At 37.8% G+C, this 25,766-nt stretch overlaps 1 protein-coding gene and 1 long non-coding RNA gene across 4 annotated transcripts; both read left to right on the plus strand.

Moving 5' to 3' along the window:
• The first annotated feature begins 2,063 nt into the window (after nucleotides 1-2,063).
• Nucleotides 2,064-3,652, plus strand: LOC113334355. Its single transcript, XR_003352723.1, has 3 exons — nucleotides 2,064-2,219; nucleotides 2,317-2,808; nucleotides 3,253-3,652. It is a non-coding gene; the product is annotated as an uncharacterized LOC113334355 (long non-coding RNA).
• Nucleotides 3,653-6,533: 2,881 nt separating this feature from the next.
• On the plus strand, nucleotides 6,534-12,017 carry LOC113334820 (probable serine/threonine-protein kinase DDB_G0272254). Of its 3 annotated transcripts, none has more exons than XM_026581035.1 (13): nucleotides 6,534-6,948; nucleotides 7,183-7,591; nucleotides 7,674-8,277; nucleotides 8,391-8,431; nucleotides 8,571-8,639; nucleotides 9,319-9,419; nucleotides 9,598-9,676; nucleotides 10,387-10,485; nucleotides 10,595-10,687; nucleotides 10,805-10,854; nucleotides 10,963-11,044; nucleotides 11,247-11,341; nucleotides 11,500-12,017. In XM_026581035.1, the coding sequence occupies exons 1-13, from the start codon at nucleotides 6,632-6,634 to the stop codon at nucleotides 11,612-11,614; spliced, it is 2,154 nt and encodes a 717-aa protein (XP_026436820.1). In that variant the 5' UTR covers nucleotides 6,534-6,631; the 3' UTR covers nucleotides 11,615-12,017. The 3 variants fall into 3 exon arrangements, with proteins under 3 accessions (XP_026436820.1, XP_026436821.1, XP_026436822.1); XM_026581036.1 differs by having other exon boundaries at nucleotides 10,595-10,663; nucleotides 11,500-12,015; XM_026581037.1 differs by lacking the exons at nucleotides 9,319-9,419; nucleotides 9,598-9,676.
• The last annotated feature ends 13,749 nt before the right edge of the window (nucleotides 12,018-25,766 follow it).

Raw genomic sequence — 25,766 nt, forward strand, 5'->3', positions numbered from 1 at the left:
ATATTTTCTCAAATATTGCTCAAATCACGAAAAACCAAAAGCCAACATAGTCGCACGACTGGCTAGCCTCTCACGGTAATTTTAAATAATTAAAACATTTTTATTTTAATATTTTCAAAATATTGATGAATTGAGCAAACATGCTCATTCCAATAAAAATCGAGAATTCTCAGTCAAGATGAAACTCTTCTTAAAATTCACTATGTTGCTCGAACGCGCATCAGAAAATACTGAAACTCTCAGTATGGAAACACGGACACTACGGCAACACGTGCATGCCTCCATGACCGACCTGAGTCATTCATAGGGTTTGCACAAAGCCGGTCCCACATGTTTTCATAATTCTGACCTAATTTGTTCAATTGCTCATACTGGGCCCGAACTCTCTCCAACCAACTAGAGAACCCTTCAAATGACCAATAACTGGTCCCGTGACCACCAAGAGCCGGTCCCATGCTCTCTTGGTCGGTCCTCATCTCTCATACCTAGGTTTGTCACTTAATGCTGAATCCAGCAATATTTTAATAAATGATGAAACCTGCATTTAATCATCGTTCTTTCACCAACTCTCAAACTGAGAACCCTGGTGCGTGCTCACTCGAGCACTGGGCATCACATGGACGCTCATCATCCCACGTGGTCGGTCCCTCTTCACACATGACCAATTTTCAGCAATTCACCAATTGTTGAAGGATTGATCAAAAAAATAGGGTTTCGAACAAACGCTCCACGAATCACCATTATGAGCAAATTCAAACACAAAATTATGTTGATTCAGCAATCAACATCCAAATTAATAATATTCGGTAATTCACCAATATTTTTGATTAATATTTTATTGGGTCACGACACCAGTAAATAATTCTTTGAATTGAGCAATACTTGCTCAGTTGCTCGAATATTGATCCAACCATCAATATTCGGTAATTCATCAGTAGTTTTTCGAATTGAGCAACACTTGCTCAATTGCACGTCAAATTATCAATATTCAGTGTTTTGGTGAATTGAGCAACACTTGCTCAGTTGCACACCAAAATTATCAAATTCGTCGAATTGAGCAATACTTGCTCAGTTGCTCGACAAACTCTCAATATTCGACAATTCTTCGAGCTGAGCAATACTTGCTCAGTCTCTAGTCAGTAATTCATTGACATCTCAGAGAACTACATGTTCAATCCATGAGTCGCCGAGCATTCACCAGTTATGCTCGATTCAACAAAATTAGACTCACAGTCTAAATCAGTCAACAACTGACCAACTAATACATGTCTGCCTTGCAGACTCCACGATTCTTGAAATCTCAATCACGTCACCAATGGGGGATATCACTCAGGGTTTTGGTCTGGAGGTCTACGGCACGTGGATTCATCCACAATGAGAAATGTGTGTAAGTCGTGTAAACGGTGGAAGGAGTTAGCAAAGTAGTGGGTGCACGATCAGTCAAGTCTCCGCACCACATGGAATTGACTTTACCACGATCTCCCACTTTCGCACTCTTTCACTCAAGAAACCGTCACACTTACAGGGATCCGTGGTACATCATTCTTGCAATATAAATAAGTCTAAATCGAGGACATCGGGGAGGATCAATCGAATATCATCAATCATCGATTATCATCATTATCCGTCAACAACTCGATATAAACTTATTCACAGAACTCAACTTCAGCAGTTCAACAATATTGCAGAAACCTTCAACACACCCACAATCCTTGATCATCACTAATCCCACACAACTCCCAGCTTCCCTCCTACAGATCAACCCATCTCCCTCTTTGCGACCGAATTGACTCTGGAACTACCATTGTCTTGGTTTACACAGATTGATTTCCCGAATCTAAGCACCCCCTTTGCAACGGTGCATCTGTGTGAGGATTAATATTTTGTCCGGCTGAGAAGTCTCGACAGCACGTTCGACTCTTCACTTTCCCAAAAAACGGCGGCTCGTTTTTCCCCGTCTACACCTTGGGAGTCGATGTAAGAGGCGTTACCCTTGGGAGCGATCAATTGATAAATATCATTTATCAAAGGCGTTACTTTTTTGAGCGATCAATGAACCGGAAGACAAAACTTATCCAGCGAACAGATCTCCATCTCAGGTATGACTCTCGCTTATTTGGATTACTTGACGATGGGTACCTAACTTCTTTCGCCGATTTTCATTGCACTGCTCTATCATTCCAGGCATGGATTCACCGCTCTTTTGGTTGATTGATAAAGTAATTATTAGTTTTCCCAGTTTGTTGTAATTTTTGGTTTGTATGACCTATCTGATTTGGATCAACTGACATAAGTTATCTAACCTTTTTTACGCAGTTCTCCATCTAATTTGTGTTGTGGTATTTAGGCTACACCAATTCTCGGCGGTTCATTCAAACGTTATTATGGAAGCATTTTCCTAAGTGTTGGCTAGGTTTTGTTTTCATGAACAAGTCTGCTAAGAAGGTTTTATTTTAATAAACAGGTAGAGGGCTACTAAGAAACCCACACCAGCGAGCTTCAGGTATGATTAAGGTTTTGTTTTCATTGTTTCATTTGTGTCATTTAGCGAGCCTTTCATCTATGAAATGGAAAGATCTTGCAACTTGCAGAAGTGGTTTAACTTCACAGAATGTTCGTGTTCCATGATAATGTGTCAATAAAGTGATGCCTGGCTACCTAGGGTAAGTACGATTATCAATCAAACTTTCATAAAAATGATTAACCTAAATACCTAATGTTAAATCTTGGTTAACATATACGAATTCACTCCAGAAAAAATAGCAAATTATTGTTTGTGGACAAAGAATTGGCTAGATAAGCGCTAAGGTAAGTTTTACTTACCCTGTCTATTTTGAAGTTGTATATCTAGATCTGTGTATATATGTGCATTTTGTTTTAACTTTTGGCATCAATCTTTTAGTAACACGCGGAACAAACTGCGAGCTTACTGATAGAGGTCCATTATCGTAATGCCGTATGATTGTGTTCCTCTCCTTGATGAATTTGGAAATATGAAACAACTTAAATAGAGACATCCTAAGACTTTTCTTGCTCAAATGACAAAAAATAATGGTTGTAAAGATTAGTTCATTGATCCGACTTCTTGCTTTTGGGATCAAAGTTCATAGTTCAAAATGTCAGGCACATTTTTCTATACTAATAATCTAGACTGGATTTGGTGGCTGGGGTGCAGATAATCACAACAAGTCAAACACATCCAATGCTTCCAGGACTATTTCTAGGGGTAATTTTTTTTCTTTCTTTTTGCAGATAAAGAGTGATAATGGCGGGGACCAAAATGACAGCTCGGAAACTCTATTTTTAGAGAAACAAACTACTAATAATATTTCTATAGTGTGATAATTCTAACTGCTTAATAGTGATTTAAGAACTGTTGTGATGACCGTCGATGAAATCAGGTTCTTATCAAGGATGCATGACAAATTTTGGCGCAATGCACCTAAGCATCATAAGATGCAGGTTCTTATCAAGGCGTTCACAATGATATGGTGTAGCGCGCAAGTGAATGGAGGAACCCAAGATTTGTATGAGATGCACAATATGAAGAATATCAGTAACGGTAAATTTATCTTCTACCACATCAGTGAGAATTGAAACAAGATGATAGTAGTATGCACCTAAAAAAGTATGTACTCAATTGTTAAATTGTAAACGGTGAAGTAGTAAACCTAGATTCTTGATGAACATTTGCAAGTTTTTTATTGCTATGATAGTTTTCTTTTTCGAATGCTTAAAGCCCATGTGCACCAAGTGACAAAGCGTATCATCTCTGGAGCAATCCATCACTTGCTCAGTGACTTGGAATCACAAGGATTAAGAAACTCTCTGGAGCTATCCATCAATTACTCAGTGACTTGGCATCACAAGGACTAAGAGACGCCCACTTCAGTCCCAAAGATGAAGCCCAGACGTTGTACGATAATTTACAGTCTCGCAGTAACATAATAGGTGTTGCTGCATTCTCAGTTCCACCAGGTCTTTCAAATTTGAAGTCATCCCCTCCAGTAATCATTAACGAGGTAAATTTCGGCATTAGGAGATAGCAAGACACTGAACTGATCATCAGAATATGTATTATCCCATCGATAATGAATTAGTACCTCAAGTCTCGAACTGCCATCCATTTTACCATTCTATATTTTGTGAAATATAACCCGAACCTAAAGTCACTACACCGTGAGTACTTCAAGTCGGCAATTCTGGATCCGGTCTGCAGCAGACCTAACCTGGCCGTCACGACCTGCAGCCTAAGCGAACACGTAGAAATAATCAATAGTAGATTATCAATGATCGTGTTTTTATTTGATGTTATGGATTTAATTAGGGAAGAACAATGCGTAGATTGCATCCAAAATCAGTAAACTATATATGACTACACATGGGAGTAGCTTTGGTATACAAAATTATCACCTATATAAATTAGATTTGGGTTAGTAACTCTATGACTATAGAAATTCTTTGTGAAAGGACTCCTACTATGTATATCCTGTTCCTGTATAAGATGTTGATTCATATACATGTACAATTTAGCATGTGGTAAGAGTTTTTTGTTCGCAAGTGTTTTTTCTTTTTTGGTCCCAATTATCAAGGAAATATTTGGCTGATATGGTATTAAGTTTTGGGGTGTACAAACATATTCTCAAGATAAAAGGGTCCATGAACTTCATACAAAATGATCCCAATACATATCTATTAGGAATTTGGGTCCACTGCGTTTTCTTTTCTCTTTAAGTAGTAAAATAAGCATACGGGTATATGACTATATCAAGTTATCACCTGTATATCAAGGGACATTCACATTTTTACATGCTAAATTATAATTGTGTTTGACAATTTAGACAATAATAAGATTTGTGTGATTTTATACTATACCATACCATATTTAGTTCTTTTGATTTCAATATCATTAATTAACTAAGAGTAATTATATAGTACCGCCTTTTCAGACAACAAAAGAAAAAACAACAACCTCCTCGCATGACATGGGCCCCTGTCATTTTTGGAACAATAGTTCTGTGCCCAAAACGACACCAAAACCGTGATGTGAGAGGGGCGGGTGGGACCCGTCCACTTGAGACTTGCAGGGGTCCCATTTAAAGGTAAGTTTGACCCACTGTTTGTGTCTAGACGGTTTTGGGGGTGTTTAGGTGAGCGATTTGTTCAGAATTTTGGTCTTTGCAATTAGCATGAGTGCATTTTTGGGCCTCATAATTAGAAGTTATATGACAGGGTTGTTTTTGTATTGTCAAAACAAGCGGTATGTTTAAGACTTTTTGATTAACTAATTATAGAGCCTCAACAAGGAATAATCAGCAATATCATAAATATGTGGTGTATGTATCAATCAGCAATTGATATATATTAGCTCGGCTTAGGTAACACCTGCAATGTCCTATCCTAAACCAATATTACCAAAAAAAAAAAAAAAAGTGAGAGCTAGCTCCTCACATTATCTCACACTTTGGACATTATTTTTATGAATGTAAATCAAATGATTACGGATTTGAAGCTAATTTTTGGGGATATGTTCCTCTAACAAAGCTTTATTTTCCTCACCATCTACTACTTTAAAATTTGTCTGTAGAGCTTTATAAGAGGAACTTATCCTTAAAATACTAGCTTTAAACCCATAATCGTTTGGTTTTATTCACAAAATAGACGCTCAAAGTATGGGATAGGGTGAGAATACGGTGAGATTAAATATTTTACAGGAGAAACATCGGGTAAATTGATATAACATCACATTCCAAAACCCGTGTCGTTACGGCACGGATCATACCCTAGTTTGTAACTAATCAGAAACATTTTTTTTTTGATTGGTAACTGTAAAACCCTCGCCTACGAAACAATAAATCAGGTTTTGATTTTTTTGTTTTGTTTTAATTTTCGTACTTCAAATAATATAAATCAAAAACCCTAGCTTAAGATATATCGATAGCTCTAGCTTTTAAATAGTAAAACCCACTATCAAAAGAAATAAATCACTGCCAAAACATAAAGATGTACAGTATTACATATGTTGTTTGAACCGAGAATGTACAGTTTCTGCCCATAAAAATAGGTTAGGGTTTGGTGTGCACAATGATGGTTGCAGTAGAGGAAAAAGGAAAGATGCGTGACTGAGACGCAAGTTTCGTTGATTTAGGTTTCAAGTGGTGTGGAAATTTCTGTTTTTTTTTTTTAGCTTTTCTTTTTTTAAGTATTCGTAAACGGGTGTTTTCGCTCTTTTAAGTATTCATGAACAGGTGTCCCGGGACGGTGTGTTTCTGAACGTTGTTTTGGCGATGTGAAATAACCCGACGATTTTATTAGATGAAATATATTTTGGTGGGTCAGAAGTTCTTAGAAGAGAGTTTTGTTCAACTGTTAAAGAAAATTCCAGAAATCATATATATTATTAATTAATTTCAACATGTTGGAGCAGGCGGTGAGTGTGTTGCCACGTTACACTCTAAACACGTATGATGATCATTTTCCGAAAACAATACTTAATTTTCCGTTGTACACGAAGTATACCCCAAACACACTGACCGACTTAATTTTGCTAGTGTGACGGCTTGAACCTTTAGCGGATGTTGGCGGGAGAAAGAGGAGTTTCGGAAGAAACCCTAACCAAATTTCTGTACTGATGGAAACTCTGCCACCAAAACAAGAAGCAGAAGAAGAGAATTCGTTGTTATTGAAGAGACTAGAAGAACTAGAAGCTAAAAATGTACATCTTCAACAAGGATTCTCCAATTTGGTTCATCATAATCCAGCATCCCACGCAGTTTCTCCTCACCAGTGGAAATTAGCTGACCCTAGAAGAAAATACAGTAGATGTGATCCAAAAAACCCCAGGGAAGGAGTTGGAATTGAATCATTAGTTGGTTTTTGTTTTAATATTTGTCAGTCGGTAGGTCAATCACTCCATATGTTCGATCTCAATGACCGCATCATTTACTGGTATGTCATAATTTAGGGTTTGCTTTAATACATTTTCATGTTTTCTTGATTATGTTCATCGGATGAATCTAGTTTTTACTAGATTAATACATTTTGATGACTTCTGTATTTTAAGGGTTTTCTGCAGCTTAATAATTCAGTTTGGAATCTGTGAATCCTGCTGTTTCTCATAGAAGTTCAGTTCACTTATGTATTATGACCAATTAGGATTTGTTATCGATATCAATTGTACAGGAATCAAGGGGCTGAAAAACTTTACGGACATTCTGCTTCGGAAGCACTTGGTCAGAGTAACATTAAACTCCTTACGGATGTCCAATACTATGGTGCAGCAGCTGAGATAATACAAAACAATACCATTGGGAATACCTATACTGGGGTGTTCCCGCTAAAGAATAAAGCAGGGAACCTATTTGTAGGCATTATAACCAATAGCCCATTTTATGATGATAAAGGTAATTTGCTTGGGGTTATTTGTGCCTCTGTTGATTCAAAACCATTTCGGCAAATCACTCAAAATCAGCCTTCTAGCTCCTATCTTAGCTCCACGCAGCCTGGAAGTGGTGGTGGTCCGGCAATGACACCTGATGTTGGTTCCCATATGCCTCTGCAATCTGGGATTGCTTCTAAATTTTCTAATCTGGTATCTTCAATCCCAATTTGATTCTTTTACTTGAAACTTGAGTATACCTATACTTAAGAAGAAGATTGCTGCCTTGAAACAGGCATCTCGGATTACCAATAAAGTCAGGTCGAAAATGAAGCCTGGTGATTGTACCTTGGATGGTGAGACCCAGAATGCAGATAGATTTTATTTTGATCAAGGGCTGTCGGAGACTATTTTCTGTGACCATAGGAATGAGCGAACTTTAAGTGAGGCGGTAGAAGACCTGCTCCCATCTCGCATTGGTGTTACTTTTAAAACTCCCACCGTGGAATTATCCACTGAAAAACTTTTCAGAGGTTTTGGGGGTGAGGGTAAATGCGAGATTGGTTTCCGCAAGAACATAACATCTAGAGCAGAGGCTTGGATTAGCAAGAAGAGGATGTCGTTGCAGTGGTTGAATCATGAATGTGAATCTGACTTTGATCAACAAAATAGGTGTGATGACAATGATAAACCCGGAATCCAGGTTGTTGAAAATGATTTGTCTGGGAATGAAGCCTCTACATCATTGTCTTCTTTTTCTAATTCTAACAACAAAAGTAGCTTAGTTGGTAGCATCAGTACCAGCAGCAGTTTTCATCACACATTTGATATGGAAATAGACTCCGCGCATTACGATATCATGTGGGAAGACTTGGCAATCAGTGCACAGATTGGAAGCGGTACTTAACATTTCCATATGCAGATATTTCTGTCAATTTTTTTTTTAAGCAATTGGATGGCTTTTTCAAGTTTGGAGAGTTTCTGATCTTTAAACTTCGATTTTTGGACTCAGGTTCATGCGGAACTGTGTATCGTGGTCTGTGGTGTGGCTCGGTATGTTCTTTAGTTTACACTATGCATAAATCTGTGGAACAGCTGTATTATGGGGATTCTACATCTTGCTAATGTGTTTGAATGGATCTTGTACGTGTGTTTATGTTGTAATTATCTTGGATTGTCTTTTATCTTGCAGGATGTTGCAATAAAAGAATTTTCCAAGATTGAGTACTCAGATGACTTGTTACATTCTTTCAGACAAGAGGTGACTTTTGAACTCAAGCTATGTTATATGAAGATAATTATATTCCTGATATGCCATGCTGATAGAGGTTAACAACAAATCAGTTCTACAAACTCCCATTATACATTGACAGAAAAAACCCTTGTGGATCTGAATGGTCATGTGTTGTAGAGATTTACTTTAATGCTTGTTAATATTCTGTTTTGCTGTTATCTCTTTGCTAGGTTTCCTTACGTTGAACAAAGTGCTGCTTAACTTTTTAGCTAATTGTACTGTATAAATGGAGATATTTTCTGTAGTTCTTCTATTTATTTGATGATGAATTGATGATCTAAAGGGCTAATGGGTGATTTCTAGTGAGGAGGATCTTCTTGCCACATCACTGTAAAACCCATAAATATTGGAAGGCATGATCGTCCTTCTTTATTAGAATTTACTTGGGTCATGAATTTCAACAATCTACACGGTGATGAGACCATCCTCGTACTATGAGTTTCTTTTTTCTAGTCCTGTGAGAATCTTTCTATGGCATTATATGAATCCCTTAGTTTCTAAATTTGATTAAATATTTTCTGGCACATTTGTTTGATTCTCATTAGATTTTACAATAAAATGTTCATGGAGAAAAAATCTTTGCTACTGCAAGTTATTGCATTACAAAGATGTTGGCACTGTGGTCTAAAATATATTTTGTACAAAGGTACTTCTTATGAAGAGGCTTCGACATCCAAATGTACTGCTTTTTATGGGAGCAGTAACTTCACCCCAGCACCTGTGCATCGTCACGGAGTACCTTCCATGGTTCATTCTCCACTTGTACTTCTGAAAACTTAGAAATTTTAATGGGAGCTATCGAGTTCATTTCTTGTTTATGTTGCTTATATCCCATATATCATTTTCTTTTTCCTTCTGTTAATGTTGGTTGCTTTATGTCATTCATTATTCTACTTACTTAGTAAAAAACCTTTTATGCTTGCAGTGGAAGTTTGTATCAGTTGCTTCGACGTAATACTGCTAGATTAGATTGGAGGCGCCGTGCTCTCATGGCCGTGGACATTGTATGTTGTTTTGACTATAGCTTCAGTAGAGCAAAAGTCAACTTCATTGTGATTTAAATCTTGATGCATGCCTTTTTTGAATTGGTAACATAAAGTTATATCATGCACCATGTATGAAACCTGGAATTCTGTTGTACTTGTTTGCAGACTAGTTAAAATAGGTCTCCAAGCCGATTTCCAAGCGATTAATTGCTACTCTCAGAATGGCCTTTATGATTTCCAATTCCAAGCTGAATCCGAGTTTGAGCGATTAAGTAGGTCTCCAAGGCCGATTTTAGCCGATTCCGAGCTGTTTTTTTTGTTGAGAATTTGAGAATTTGAGTTACTTTAGTGTTGAATGCATGTTATGTTGAACTTATATATGGCAATACATGATAATGTTAAAATTTTGATTTTAAATAGGTATAAGTCATGTTAGTAGCAATATATACGATCAACTCTAAGCCTCTTCCGAGTATTAGGTCGACTATAAGTAAGTTACAAGTCCGAACTCATTGCTCCAACTTCCCTAACCGAGTAGGATCTTGGAGCGAGTTAAACTACTTTGCTTGTCTGTTTATTGCGCACGCAAGCTGTTACCAGCAGTTCCTGTGTTTTTCGTTGAAGTTGATATGTGAAGTTTGAAACTTATACATGTCTTTCACCGCTAGTCTAGCCTGGAATTTCTACTTCCGTTGGTTAAGCATAATTTTCGTCTGACTGGTCTTTAGGCGCACGGTATGAATTACCTTCATCGCTGCAAACCACCAATCGTGCATCGTGATTTGAAGTCCTCGAATTTGTTAGTAGATAAGAACTGGAATGTGAAGGTAACTCTTTTCCTTTACGAAGTTATACTCCTCTTGCTCCAATCCTTAGATTGCACATCTTATGTTAAAAAGAAATATCATGTAATCTTTTTCTTTTTGTTCCCGTTAGGTTGGTGATTTTGGTCTTTCAAGATTCAAACATTCAACGTATCTCACAACAAAGATGGGGAAAGGAACGGTTTGCACTGTAACTTTGCCTCAAGTGCTATTCTCTGCCTTCTTTGGTTCTTAAATCGATTTGCCTCGGTAGTCTTTATATTCTAATGTTTGGGGTTACTGATTGAATTGCGTAATAATGCTCTGTTTTTTTTTTCTGCAGCCACAGTGGATGGCTCCAGAGGTGATTCGTAATGAGTCCTCGGATGAGAAGTAAGTTATACTTTGCTTTCAGTCACTTTTTTAACCCGTGTTTCCAACGTAGATGTCCCTTTTCTCGAGCCCGACAACTATCTACGTTTTAATGTATGCGAACTATAGGTCTGATGTCTATAGCTTTGGAGTTGTACTGTGGGAGCTTGCGACGCAGAAGGTCCCTTGGGATACACTTAACACGGTGCAGGTATTTTTTTGCTACGTCCAATCTTTTACCTGGCCACTGTGAAGGCGGTAACAGTCACCTAGAGGGCACATATTCAAATATGTATTATGGATTAAGAATGAAGATAATATAGTTTTACAAAATCAATACTTGTTCCACATCTCATTTATGTCTGACATGGATTGCAGAACATTTACAGTGTTTTGGTGGATTATTATTTTAGGTGATCGGTGCTGTGGGTTTCATGGACCGACGAATGGAGATCCCAGAAGACATTGATCCACATTGGGCTTCTCTAATTGAGAGCTGCTGGCACAGGTAACTATCTTGTGATATCTTCTTTTTGAATCATTTGTAGTTCGTAGTCTACAAAAATTATTGTATCATCGAAGTTGACAATCCAATATCCTGTATTCTTCTACCCATTTTTAGTCTAGTGACCATTTTCTTTTCCATCTGTTACATTGGCGAACTAGTGACCCAAAATGTCGGCCATCATTTGAAGAACTGCTAGAAAAATTGAAAGTTCTACCGAGTCGTTATTCCTTTCAGAAGTCCGGAGCAAATACCAGGTTATCGGGTGATTGTTAGTATAGAAGGTAGAAATTAGTAGGTGAATCCCCGCAAACAATCTAACACACACAGAGAAACTAGAAGAGAAGGAAGAGTGAAAGCAGCTAGAGGTGTCAAACTTGAGTAAGGTTCAGACCTAAATTCTGAGGCTGTATCCAGAGCTATCGGATCACCTTTGTGCTATTTTGTTTAAAATTGCTTTTAAATTCTTTTTTTTTTTTTTTGGAAGGTGTTAGCTTTTATATTCGGTGGTGTATCCGTCATAATCTCGTGTAAAAACCCCGTAAAATGCTTCATATCATCATCATTATAAAGTTCATGTATGTAATTGTTCTCAATTCTCTTCTCACTAATTTGAGGTCAGCTGGTTTATAATAAACTTTGTTCAGTGTTTTTTCTTGTATAGTTGCTGCATGTCCGCTTTATGTATAGAAAATAATTGCGCTGTGTGAATGTTTTTTTTTTTTTTTTTGTAATTCAAAAAATAAATTTATTAAGGATAATTAATTGCTTACATGCTTGATTCTCCTTAATGATCCAATGATTAATGTCAGGAGGAAAAGTTTCATAAAACTCAAAACTAGAGCAACTAGACCTTAGCATTTTTGGCTATGCAGTCTGCAGTCATTTTTTGCTCTTTTAGAGCGTCCACAGTGGTGCGAGCATAACTAAAGACCAAAGACTAAAAAAAAAGATCAAATTTGGGTTTAGTCCGTCCTGTGACGTAGCGGGTGAAGATAAATTTGGTCGCGCATTGATATAAAGTCCGCTTCATCGTCCAGCGTAGATAAAGATTACGCCTGGCATGGGGCGTTGATAAAGATAACGCCTGGTATGGGGCGTTGATAAAGACAACGCCTGTATGGGGCGTGAACTATAGCAACGCCTGGTGTGTGGGACGGAGATTATACGTTCGCCCGGGTTCAAAAAAAAAAGGGGCGTTGATAAAGACAAGGCCCCAACCAAAGTTTTGTAAACTTTTCAAATTTGGGTTCAAGACTTTATCAACGCCCCATTCAAATTTGGTGTCCGGCGTTGATTATACCAACGCCCCATCCAGGCGGACATTATACCAACGCCCCATGCCAGGCGTTGATTATACCAACGCCCCATTCAGGCGGACATTATACCAACGTCCCATCCAGGCGGACATTATACCAACGCCCTGCATCAGGCGTTAACTTTACGAACGCGCGTCTACAGGCGGACATTATACCAACGCCCGTCGGGTAGGCGGACATTATATAAACGCCTGACTATATTTGGATTTGGTCTTAATCGCCGACCAAATTTGGTCCGAGTTTTACTCTTTGATCAAATTTTGATCGATGGTCCGTCCCATTACGCCAGCCCACTCGACACCAAATTTGGGTTTAGTCGTCCACTGCAGTTGCTCTTAGCCGACTTACAAATCCATAATGGTTTGTCCTGTAAAAGAAATTTAATGTGTAATACTCCCTCCGTCCCACTATTAGATGACCTAGTTCTCTGTCCCACTATTAGATGACCTAGTTGAAGTTTGCACAATTCTTTAAAGCATGGAATGAAATGAGTGTTTTTAAGTATTTTTTTACAACTATACTCTTATTAATAACTTGTAAAATTTAGAAATGATTTATCTCTCAAACTATATCATGGATTTTCGTAAACTTTATATCGCTGAAAATTATTTTAAAACACCTACGTACGAATATAAACATGAATATCAAATTATATATATTTCTTATGCTAACGATAATCAATTAAAAGGATAATTTTAGAAATATCCCTTGGTTAATGAGATAGGTCAACTAATGGTGGGACAAAATTCTAAACCAAGTAGGTCATCTAATAGTGGGTCGGAGGAAGTATAAAGGAGCGGTTCGTCCAATGAACACAAGGAGACGATTCATTGTCAGACTTTATTACAAGCTCATTATCAGATTCAAAAACAATCCTCTCATAACCCCTCAAGTTAGCTCATTGCACAGCTCCCTTTGAAGATACGCATTCCACTGAAAGGTAGCCCATTCCAGTTTCTACCTCATGACCCACGTTCAGACCTCCATCCAAGCATTATCCTTTGGCTCCATAGATCCCGCAAAATTACGAATAATTAAACGAATGCCTGCTTTATCAGTTTCTTTTCTGAAAGATGCATCTAAGTTGATTATAAGAACCGATATTAGGTGGTTCCCAGACATTTGACTCTATATCAGGTAAACCTTGTTGTTGTGACCCTATACTAGGAGAGACATGACAACATTGATTAATTAACAATCTCATCCTTTTAATAGTATGAACTATGTTTGGTTTAATGTTCTTAAAGAAAATATCACATCTATCTTTCCAAATCATCCAAGCTAAAACCATTATAGTGTATAAATAGTGTTCCATTGTGTGAATGTTATCACTTCGAATTCCAAGGATAAACTATGTTTGGGTTTTTTAGATTCTTTTTTTTTTTAATAAATAAATCAGGTTCAACCCTAGAGATATACATTCCATAGTTTGTTACAATTTCATCATGTAGAAGGTTTACCAAAAAAGTGTTAATGAGTGGCTCTTTCCTCTGCGACCCGAATTTATGTTGACAACAAAAAAACAACCCATCTTTCTTGCCATGAAATTTTCAGTCTCAGGAACTAGACTAAGTTCCTTGAGCTTCCTAGCACATAATTTAAAGTTTTTGTTTTTGCCTGTATGCATCTTTTCAAAGTTTTTCTTCGCTTCTCCTAGTTGAATCTTAACTGCTTCAAGGACTTTCCCATTGTCTCCTTCAACTTCGACCTGAGGATGGTTTAGTTGGTGATCCCACTGGATTGTCATTGAAGCTGCTTCATCTGCTAGGTCTTCCTCTGCACTTGCTTCAAGGTATTTGCATCTTGCTTCATATATCCTTCCTGCATGATCTGATAGACTTGGTGATATGCCTACCTTCGAGTTATTATTACTGATACACAAATCTATGCTAATCTTGACAGCTAGTAGGTTGATATCTATAGGTTTAGAATTGGTTATTATTTGGACCTTAGAGTTGTTCAGGTTTTCTACTTCCTTAATTCTTCTGCTACAGTTTACCATATTGGTAATACTAACACATGTTCTCTTAGGGTTAAGCTTAATTTTTCTAAACACTAAGTCACACCTGCTTTTCCATATTTCCCAGCAAATAATTGCTAGAAAATCAGCCCACTCAAAGACTCCTAACCTGTCCATTCTACCTCTCTTGAACCAATCCCACAACCAATAGTGGAAGTCAGTTTGGTTATTAGTATAAACTGTGAGTCTAATACCCATATGGCTCAGAACATTGATTGTGAACTCACATCTCATAAAGATGTGGGTAAGAGTTTCATCCTGTTTCACACATAGTGGGCAGATCTTGTTGATGTACGATAAAACCCTACCAATTCTCCCGTTCAAGGGAAGTATGGAACGAATACATTTACAGACAAAATTCTTCACTCTCGGAATTGTGTTCATTCGCCAAACCTTGCTCCAAAACTGTTTCATTTGGGTATCCTCCGACTGACCCCTTAGCATAATCTTCCTATACAAGGACTTGATAGAGAACTTCCCATTCTTTTCAAGTTTCCATCTTAACTCATCTTATTTACCTTTGTTTATCTTAGTCCCTTTAATTTTCTGACAAACTTGTGGTTCAAAGTACAGTTCCAACTTCATTGTATCCCAAGCCCAATCCTCTCCAGACTTATCCATTAGCTCCTCCACATTGGTGATCTTCTGAATTTGATGGAGTGGTTCTACCATTTGGTGTTGCTGTCCTAGATACCATACTTCCTCCCAAACTCTAATAGTTTTACCTCCCCCCACCCTCCATTCACTGTTCTCTCTTATCTTCCCCACTTCCTTCATTAAATTTTTTCAAACCCACGAGTCCTTGTCCGAACACTTGTAATTCTTGTTCAGCAGACTTGACTCTGGGAAGTACTTACTTTTTTAAATTGACCCCCACAGACCATTAGGTTCCTTCAGCAGTCTCCAGCTAACTTTGTCCAGCATTTCCGAGTTAAATTCCCTTAGATTCAAAAACCCATGCGTCCCATACTCTTTGGTATATAGACTCAAATCCAAGCCTTTAGAAAAACCCCCTTTTTTGCCATTCTCATTTTCCCCCCAGAAAAAGTCTCGTTGCATTTTTTCAATGCTTTCCGTCACTTCTGCTGGAACCTTAAAGAAATTCATCTGGTACATCGGCATTGTAGACGAGGAGGATTGTATCATGATTCCTTTACCTGCACAAGATAAGTTTCTTCCTTTCCATTCTTGCAAATTTCCCCCAACTCTGTCTAAAATGAAACTACACGACTTGATTTTGGAGGTGTGTGTAAACAGTGGTGATTCTAAATACTTGTCATTAAGAGAGATCCTCTTCACCCCTGGAGTTCTTATGACATCATTCATTGTGCTCTTATGGGAATTTCGGCTGAAAAAGACCCCTGACTTTTCCATGTTTATTAGCTGGCCAGAGGCCAGGCCAAAATCATTTAACACTCTAATGTTCTCACTCTCATCTTTACTGGCTTTACTGAAGACCAGCATGTCATCTGCAAACAACAGATGCGATATGGACGGGGCATTTTGTCCTACCTTAATCCCATGTGTTAGGTTTAGGTCCTCGGATTTGGAGATAGCTCTAGACAGCATCTCCATGCAAATGATGAAGAGGTAGGGAGAAAAAGGATCTCCCTGCCTCAAACCTCTAGAAAGAACGAATTGTTCACATGGCATTCCATTTAAGAGGACAGAGGCTGACACTGTACTTATGCATTGGTGGACTAACTTACACCACTTACTGCTAATGCCTAGTTTGTCTAGAATCTTACCTAAGAAACTCCACTCCACTCTGTCGAACGCCTTCGACATATCTATTTTTATCCCCATAAGGAATTCACTACCTCTTTGAGCTCTCATGGTATATATCATCTCATGGGCTATGAAGATATTATCCGAGATCTGTCTACCTTGTACGAATGCTGCTTGGTATGAAGAGATAATATTTGGGAGGAACCTTTTCAACCTATTGGCTAAGATTTTTGACATGATTTTGTAAATGATGTTACTTAGGCTAATGGGTCTATAGTTATTGGATGCTTGAGGGTACTCAATCTTGGGTATAAGAGTGATAAACGTAGTGTTTATCTCCCTTAGGATGAAACCTGAGGTAAAGAAACTCTCCACCATATTAAATACTTCATGCTGAACCACTTCCCAGTTCATCTGAAAAAACTTAGGGGTGAAACCATCTGGCCCCAGGGCTTTGTATGGCTCCATAACGAAGACTACATTCTTAATTTCCTCCATATTAGGTATCTCAATCATAAATTCATTATCCTTTTCATTTATGTTTGGTTGTATATCATCTAAATAACTAATCTCTAAATCTGGCCTAGAGGTGGTTGCCACTTTTTTGAAATGGCTTGTGATAAAAATTGGTAATGCCCAATGCCTATATTATGAAGAAGATGATTCAACGTGAATTCTCTTTCAAGAGCAATGGTTTACTCTAAACATTAGGATTGCCTACATTTACCTTGACATCTGAAAATATAGTTCTCATGATATATTTTTGTGCAAACCTCATATTTTCAAGTTAATATAATGAGGTTGCACACATCACTAATTCTAAGTAGTGATGGGGTAAGTAGGAAACTCACCACTTGTGTCACAAGTAGACACAACAAGGTTGTTTGTACATTTATGACCACGTAAATTCTTACCGTTTTTGGGATTATTTCTTCTTTTCTCTCGACGTGGCTTTGATGTGCTTGTAAAGTTCTTCAAAGCTAGATTCATCATTTGCATGGCATTATGAAATTTAATAAGAATCTTGTCATTCTTCTTCGATCTCTGATACTTCCTTTTAGAATGTCCTCTACTTCCACAGAATGCGCAGTGAAGTGAGAGAATCACTTTGAGGTACCGCTCCTTTTTTATCACCATAAATATTTACATCATCCTTAGATCCTGCAAGAATGAAAGTGTTATTCTTCGTGAAAGAAATATTACACTTAAACCCAATATATACCACTAGTGTTAGCAAAGGATTTTTCACCAAACAACATGGCTGAGATCTTATCAGAACACTTAAGGGTATTTATCTCATTTTTCTTTTAGAGATAGGGTTTTTGTGAATTTTTCATTGAGTTTTTCCAACTCTAGGTTTTTCACATAAAGAGATGTTTCGGCTTTTTACAAGTTTTTCTGTAGACGAAGGTTTTCACGATGAATTTCTTCATTTTTTCTCAAAAAATCAAGAATCTCCTTATCTGATTCGTCATCGGAATCAGAGTTAGGATCTACAGGTCTGCGGCAAGGGAATAATTCTCCGTGTAATCTTCAGGAATAAGCTCATCATGCGTATCATCAAGAGAAACTATGAGAGATTATTTCTTTGATAGTATTCCTTGCTTGGGAACTCTTTTTGCACATGTCCAAACCCGCAACATTAAAGCATTGAAGAGGATTTTCATCTTGAGAAGAAGATTCATCATGAAGGTTGGATCCATAGACCCGTTTTCCAGATCTCCTTTCTCTCTGTCTCTTGAGAATATTTATGAGGTATTGTATGATCATAGACATGGTAGTGTCTGATTCGTCGTGATCTTCACAAGATTCGTCAGTCCAAGATAAGCTAACCTTTGAAGGAGGAGATCTTGATTTGGTCATAGTTTTAGAGTGGAAGTATCCTCCTTATCTATGAGTTGCTCGTGATCAAAGATCTTTAGCTTTCCAACGAGATTGCTTCTGGAAAGTGTATCAAGATCGTTTCCTTCGAGAATATCATATTTCTTAGACTCTTATCGAGCTGGCAAAGATCTCATAATTTTCATCACAATATCCCTTTCAGGAATAGTCCTACACAATGCATGAAAACATTTACTATTTCAGGAAACTTGTGATTAGATTCCTTAAACAAATCTTCATCATCCATACGAAGGTTTTCCCAGTCAGAAGTTAGGTTTTGAAGCCTTTTTTATTTCTCTCCAGTATATCCTTCAAATACAGTGTAAGAACCCTCAAGCTCGTCAATGCTATTAAACTAGTCAAGATAATTATTAGCCGATAATAACTCGATTAGTTTAACACGAACGTTAATTAATAGGAATTAATCTAACAATGATCTAGATACAAAACTAGTACCGTTAGATAGATTTCAAAAAGTTACGCGGAATGGACTACTCGAACGTGTCATTCGGATATCGGATGAAGAAGATATCACTGGATTAGTACGAAGAGTAAAATTGTCATTTCTCAAACAAATGTTTTTATTGCAAGACAGACACATTTTGGCTGCACTTATCGAAGAAAGTGGTTTCCTAATAATACTTTTGGTCTTATCACCTACACTAGATCGAGGAAATCATCTATTTCCCTTTCTTTCTTCTTCTTCTTCTTCTTCTTCTTCTTCTTCTTCTTCTTCCTTTCTCTTTCTTTTTCTCCTCTGCTCATCTGTTCTTTCTTCTTTTCTTCTTTCTGTCGATTTTAAGACGACGAAGCGATCTTGGTTTGATGTGGGTGATTTGTAGAAGCTTTTAGTTGTATCTATGGATAAGGTGATGGTGTTGAAGTTAATTGAGAACCAATAAAATAAGAAATTGATGTTGCTGTAAAATGAAGTTAAGGTTTTTTCATGAGAGAAAGTAATCAAGACAAGTTGATGAATAAGATGAAGAGCGAATAGGTTGGTGTTAATCGAAGTTCAGAAGTTGATTCGGTGATGAATCGATGATCTAGGGTTTCTCAAGATAAACTGGAATTTCGATTAGAGATGAATAACAGGAATTAAGGAGTGGATTTGTTGATTTATGAACATGGTGAAGTTAACTGGATGTTTATGGAGTTGTTCATAAAAAAATTAAAGAATTGGGTTTGTGTAATTGAGATTTAGAACTGATTTGTGAATGGATTTGAGTATCAGTGAATTAGAATTTAGTTGGGAACTGTCGGTGATGAATTTCAAGACCATGATAGAATTTCAGGGTTTCCGTGGAGGTGATTGATGATGTAGCAATTCATAAGGTGTCAATATTTGGGTAAGCTTTCAATTCCTCTTAAGTTTAGTACTTTGAATTGAATTGTCTTGATTGTGAAAATTTTGTGATTAAAGAATGGAACTGAGGTTGAGTTAAGTATGGGTATAAATGGTGGTGGTAGTTTAGGTTTGTGCTGAAATGCAGAGAAGAAAAGAATGATGAATTTGATAAGTATAAAATGTAAATTAAGGTTGTTGATTCATAAAAGGGTATTGGTGGTTTAATGAGTTGTTTACTGAAAGTGTGTGGAGTGATTGTTACTGTTGCTGGAGTTTTAGATAGTTATTAGGTTACTGGGAATTATGTGGATAAATACAAGTAATAAGAGATTGTTAATTGGACTAAGAATCGGGATGCAAGAATTGAGATTGTTTTATAATGGGTAATTGAAGTGCAGAGTTACTTGGGATGAATTTATGTGTATCTGAATTGATAAATTGAGTTAAGGGAGGTGTTGTTGTTGTTGTTGTTATGGTATAGTGACTACACTACAATGGGTGATCAATAACAGCTCTTGATAGGGTTTGATTAGAAGAATAGAGGAAAAGAGTTCATAGAGAAGAAGAAGAATTAGTCGAAAGAGAAAGACAGAGGGAAGGAAGAGAGTAAAGCAACAATAATTAATTAATTCATGATATCTCTTTCCTACATCCAACCACAATAATAAAGGCGACATTCGCCAGGCCAGCGTGTGACCCACACGCACACGCAATGAACCTGAGTTACATCTACTAATAACTAACAGCACATACGAATTGCTAATGGCACCTACATAAGATGGTTCGCCCATAATAGGTCATGACAAGGGACATGACAATTACCCACTACTCCACAACATCCTTGTCCTCAAGGATGAATTTTGGAAACTCTGTCTTCATGAGTTGGTTGTCCTCCAAAGTAGCCTCTGATTCAGATAATCCCTTCCATTTAACCAAAATTTGAGATATTTCCTGTTGGTTCTTTTGAATGCTTCTGGTAGCTAGGACATTGTCTGGAGTCATCTGTAATTTTCCACTGCTGTCAGTAGATGGAAAGTGAGTCTGAGCTACTACTCCCACTCCTATCTTAGGCTTCAGTTGGGATACATGGAATGTAGGATGAATCCTACTGCTTGCTGTTAACTTCAGCTGATAAGCTACAACTCCCACCTTGGCCACTAACTGATAAGGACCAAAGAATTTGGCAGCTAACTTCATATTTCTTCTCAACTGAACAGTGGACTGTCTGTATGGTTGCAACCATAAGTATACCCAATCCCTTACATTGAATGATCTTTATGATCTCTTCTTATCTGCTTGTTGATCGATCCTGTTTTGTGCAGATTCCAAAGCTTCCTTGAGGACTTGTCCCATTTCTTGTCTCTGCTGTAAATAATCTTCAACAGCAGCATGAATACCTGCTTGAGCAGAAAGGACTCCAAATTGTGGTGGTGCATAACCATACAGAGCTTCAAATGGAGTTAATTTCAGGCTAGTATGATAGGAAGTATTAAACCACCATTCTGCTAACGATAACCATGAAACCTATTTGGTTGGTCTTGAGCTTGTCATGCATCTCAAATAAGATTCTAAGCATGCATTCACTCTTTCTGTCTGTCCATCAGTTTGTGGATGGTATGCAGTGCTGAGATGCAGGGAAGTACCTACCTTAGCAAATAACACTTGCCAGAAATTGCTGATGAAGATATTATCTCTATCAGAGACAATAGACCTTGGTATGCCATGCAACTTAAAGACAATATCAATGAATCTGGTAGCAACAGAAGCAGCTGTATAGGGATGTCTTAGTGCAATGAAGTGGATGTATTTTGTGAACCTATCTACCACTACCATGATGACTTCTCTTCCTTCAGATTTGGGTAATTCTGTAATGAAATCCATGCTGATATCCTCCCATGCTTGATTAGGAATGGGTAATGGCTGTAATAACCCAGCTGGCAAGGTATTGAATCCTTTATGTTGCTGACAAACATCACACTCCCTGATAAATGTGAGTATATGATTTTTCATTCCCTTCCAATGGAAGTATAGTTTGGCTTTATGATAAGTAGCTTGACCTCCTGAGTGTCCCCCAACTAGTGAGGAATGCAAGGCAGTTATTATGGGCCTTCTCAGATCTCCAGATTTCCCAATGTATATCTTTTGTTTGTACCTCAGGATTCCATTCAAGTAAGAAAATCCATCTACTTCTTGATTCTTTACTGTTAGCTCAGGTATCCATTTTGCAGCAGTGGGATCATCTTTATAGATATCTTGAACTTAATTTATCCATGTTGGTTGTACTTGAGTAGTGGCCTGACAAGACATCTCTCCTCCAAATTTGACTCTAGATAAGGCATCAACTACCAAGTTATATGCTCCTTTTCTGTACTTAAGCTCATAGTTATAATCTAAAATCTTAGCAAGCCATTTCTGTTGCAGCACTGAGTGAATTCTCTGATCCATAAAATACTTGATACTTTCATGATCAGTGTTGATGGTAAAATTATTCCCCAATGGGTGAGTTCTCCATTTAGAAACAGCTAAAACAACAACTATCATTTCCTTCTCATAAGTAGATAGAGCTAGAAACCTGCTCCCCATACCTTTGCTGAAGTAGGCTATGGGTCTTCTTTCTTGTATTAAGACAACTCCCACCCCAACATCACAAGCATCAGTTGCCACTTCAAAGGGATTAGTGAAGTCTGGTAAAGCCAAGACAGGGGTAGTAGTTACAACTTCTCTGACATACTTTCTGTAGTATCCAGTCAAGCCTAAGAACCCTCTAAGATCACTTAGAGTGGTTGGTACCGGCCACTTAACCATGCAATCAATCTTCTCAGGGTCAGTAGCAACACCTTCACTAGAAATGATATGTCCAAGATAATCAATCTGTGACTGTCCAAATGAACACTTGTTGAGTTTAGCAAAGAGTGAGTGTTTCTTGAGTAACTCCAGAGTGACATTCAAGTGCTGGATGTGTGAGTCCATATCTGGACTGTATATCAGTATGTCATCAAAAAAGACTAGAATGAATTTTTTTAAGTAGGGCTGAAATATATCATTCATAAGAGCTTGGAAACTTGTTGGAGCATTAGTAAGATCAAATGGGATAACCAGGAACTCATAATGTCCTTGGTGGGTCTTGAAGGCTGTTTTATGGATATCATGTGGATGGACTCTTATTTGGTGATACCCTTCCCTTAAGTCTATCTTGGAGAATACCTTAGCCCCCTTCAATTCATCTAGCAGCTCATCAATAATAGGTATTGGATATTTATTCTTGACAGTTATTTCATTCAACCTTCTATAATCCACACAAAACCTCCAACTCCCATCTTTCTTCTTGACTAATAGAATTGGTGATGAGAATGGGCTGTGGATTGTCCTGATAACTCCAGAAGATATCATTTCTTTGACTAACTTCTCCACTATGTCCTTCTGAATGTAGGGTATCTTGTAGGGTCTTTTATTGGGAGGCGATGAATTTGGTTGTAAGGGTATTTGGTGATCATGGCTCCTTGTAGGAGGAAGGTTTGTGGGTTCTCTAAATATATCTTGGAATATGCTGAGAAGAGGTTGTAGAGTAGGAGGTATTAAGGTTTGCTTGTCTTCCCTTGAAATGGAGTATAAATGTCCTACTAGCCCATGCTTATGCTTCTTCATATATCTATCACACTCTTTCCCAGACATAAGAACAATGCTGGAACTCTCAGTTATACCTTGTAATACTACCTTTTTCCCTTCCATATGAAATGTAACAGCCAATTTTTTGAAATCAAACTGAACTAGACTTATTCCCTTCATCCAATCAACTTCTAAGACCATGTCACACCCTCCAAGTGCAAGAATTCATATCAAAATTAAATTTATGGACCTGCATTTCCCACTGAAACCTTGGACACTTAGAAGAGCTCACTAGTTTATTTGCATCAGCTACAACTACTTGGAAGGTTGGTGTTGGCTCTACCAAACATCCACTCAACTTGGCTATCTCAGGGTCTATAAAGCTGTGTGTACCGCCACTATCCACTAATATAGTGATGGACTGCTTGTTCATAGTCTTTCCTTGTATCCTGATGGTGCTAGGAGAAGTATTACCTGATAAGGCATGGACTGAAATCTCCACTTCTTCTTATACCTCTTCTTGTATGAATGGAGCATTGAGAGGTTCTTCTTCTTCAAGGTTGGTTGGTTCATCCCCATCTGCCACCAACATGAATAGATGTTGCTTGAGGCACTTGTGGACATATTTAAACTCTTCATCACAGTTGTAGCAGAATCCTTTCTCCTTCCTTTCCTTCATTTCAGCATATGTGAGCTTTCTCACTGGGGGTAATTTTGGACTGGTGATAGTTGAGTGTCTAGGGGAAGGAGATGATGATTTTGGGATAGTCACTGCATTTTTGTGGTTCTGGGGAATAAAAATTGGAGGTGGTCTAGTGCTTCTAGATTTTTTTGCATTACTTTCTAATAGTATCTCTTGCATTCGGTCCAAGTATATTGCCTTCTCGAGTGTTGTAGGCGAGAAAATTTGTACTGCAATTCTGAGCTCTTCTTTTAAACCACTGATAAAACTGGATTTAAAATAATCATCAGTTAGATGCCCGTTTTTAGCCAGCAGTAAAGCCTTCAACTCTTCAAATAACTCTTGATACTCCAACACCGTGCCTGTTTGGCTCAGCTTGTTAAATTCTCCCACTATGTCATCATGTCCCAGCTCTTGAAACCTTGAACATATGTCTCTCAAGAATACCTCTTAGTATATGATAATTTTTCCCACTTGATAATCTTGAAACCAAATGTAGGCCTTCCCTTCCAGGTACATAGAATCTACATGTACTTTTTGCTCCTCATTCATTTGATGTAATTGAAAGTATCTAGAACACTTCCTAACCCATGATCTGGGATTAATACCATCAAATCTAGGAAAATATACTTTAAACTTATGAATATGAGAAAAATTAGAGTTCTCACCAGTAAAATTGCTTCCACCCCCAGATCGATTGTGATTATTACTCATTCCCGGAGGTCCTAGTAGACCATCACCAGATCTAGTATTCTGCTCTCGATATTCGTCCAACGACTTCTTAGACTCTGTCTTGAACAGATCCATCATCATAGTTAGCATCAGCGGAGAGGGTGAATCATGTTTAGCTTTAATCTCTAGTACTTCCTTTGCTAGGTTCTCATTTTTTTGTAGGATCGAATCTATCTGTTTAGTCAAAGCATCAAACTCAACTTTACTCACCATGGCTATCGGTCACTCAGAATCGAGTGCTCTGATACCACTTGTAGTGATTACACTACAATGGGTGATCAGTAACATCTCTTGATAGGGTATGATTAGAAGAATATAGGAAAAGAGTTCATAGAGAAGAAGAAGAATTAGTCGAAAGAGAAAGACAGAGGGAAGGCAGAGAGTAATGAAACAATAATTGATTAATTCATGATATCTCTTTCCTACAACCAACCACAATAATAAAGGCGACATTCTCCAGGCCAGCGTGTGACCCACACGCACACGCAATGAACCTGAGTTACATCTACTAATAACTAACATCACCTACGAATTGCTAAGGGCACCTACACAAGATGGTTAGCCCATAACAGGTCATGACAAGGGACATGACATATGGTTCGTATGAATGAGTGATTTAAAGAGTTGGGTATGAGTATATATGGTTATTGGATCGAGTATGATATCAATTGAGGTTGCAGTATGATTGGACTACGGGTTCAGTGGACTGGTTGTGTATGTTTGATCTGGTAGTGGTAATTGGAGATGATGGTGTTGTCTATGAAGATGGATGAGGGCTATGTAATAGAATCAATGAGCTGTTGGATGAGTCGTAGTTGAGCTATATAGGTTTTGTGACTAGTGGTTATGGAGTGAGGGATATAATTTTCTAGTAGCATTAGAACTGAAGTTATTGGAATTGGGTATTGTGCTGTTATTGGAATCTCTGAGTTTGTATCTCAGATGATGAAGAGGTGTCTTGGTTGGTTGTTAGAGCTGAACTGTTGGTGGCTAGTGTTGATAGTGTTAAAATAAGACTGAAATATGGAAGTATGCAATGTTAGTAATGTTGCAGAGAGTGGCAGTGTGTGATATTGAGCTGTGATGCTGAAATGGATGTCGGTATGAGCAGT

This window comes from Papaver somniferum, unplaced genomic scaffold (genome assembly GCF_003573695.1).
Source record: "Papaver somniferum cultivar HN1 unplaced genomic scaffold, ASM357369v1 unplaced-scaffold_137, whole genome shotgun sequence".
NCBI lineage: Eukaryota > Viridiplantae > Streptophyta > Magnoliopsida > Ranunculales > Papaveraceae > Papaver > Papaver somniferum.

Bases quoted from the DNA above. Each gene is read 5' to 3' on its own strand.
- LOC113334820 (XM_026581035.1), top strand. From the start codon at position 6,632: ATGGAAACTCTGCCACCAAAACAAGAAGCAGAAGAAGAGAATTCGTTG. The intron at 9,677-10,386 runs GTATGTTGTTTT...ACTGGTCTTTAG, and splicing joins CTCTCATGGCCGTGGACATT to GCGCACGGTATGAATTACCT. The intron at 10,855-10,962 runs GTAAGTTATACT...TGCGAACTATAG, and splicing joins AATGAGTCCTCGGATGAGAA to GTCTGATGTCTATAGCTTTG.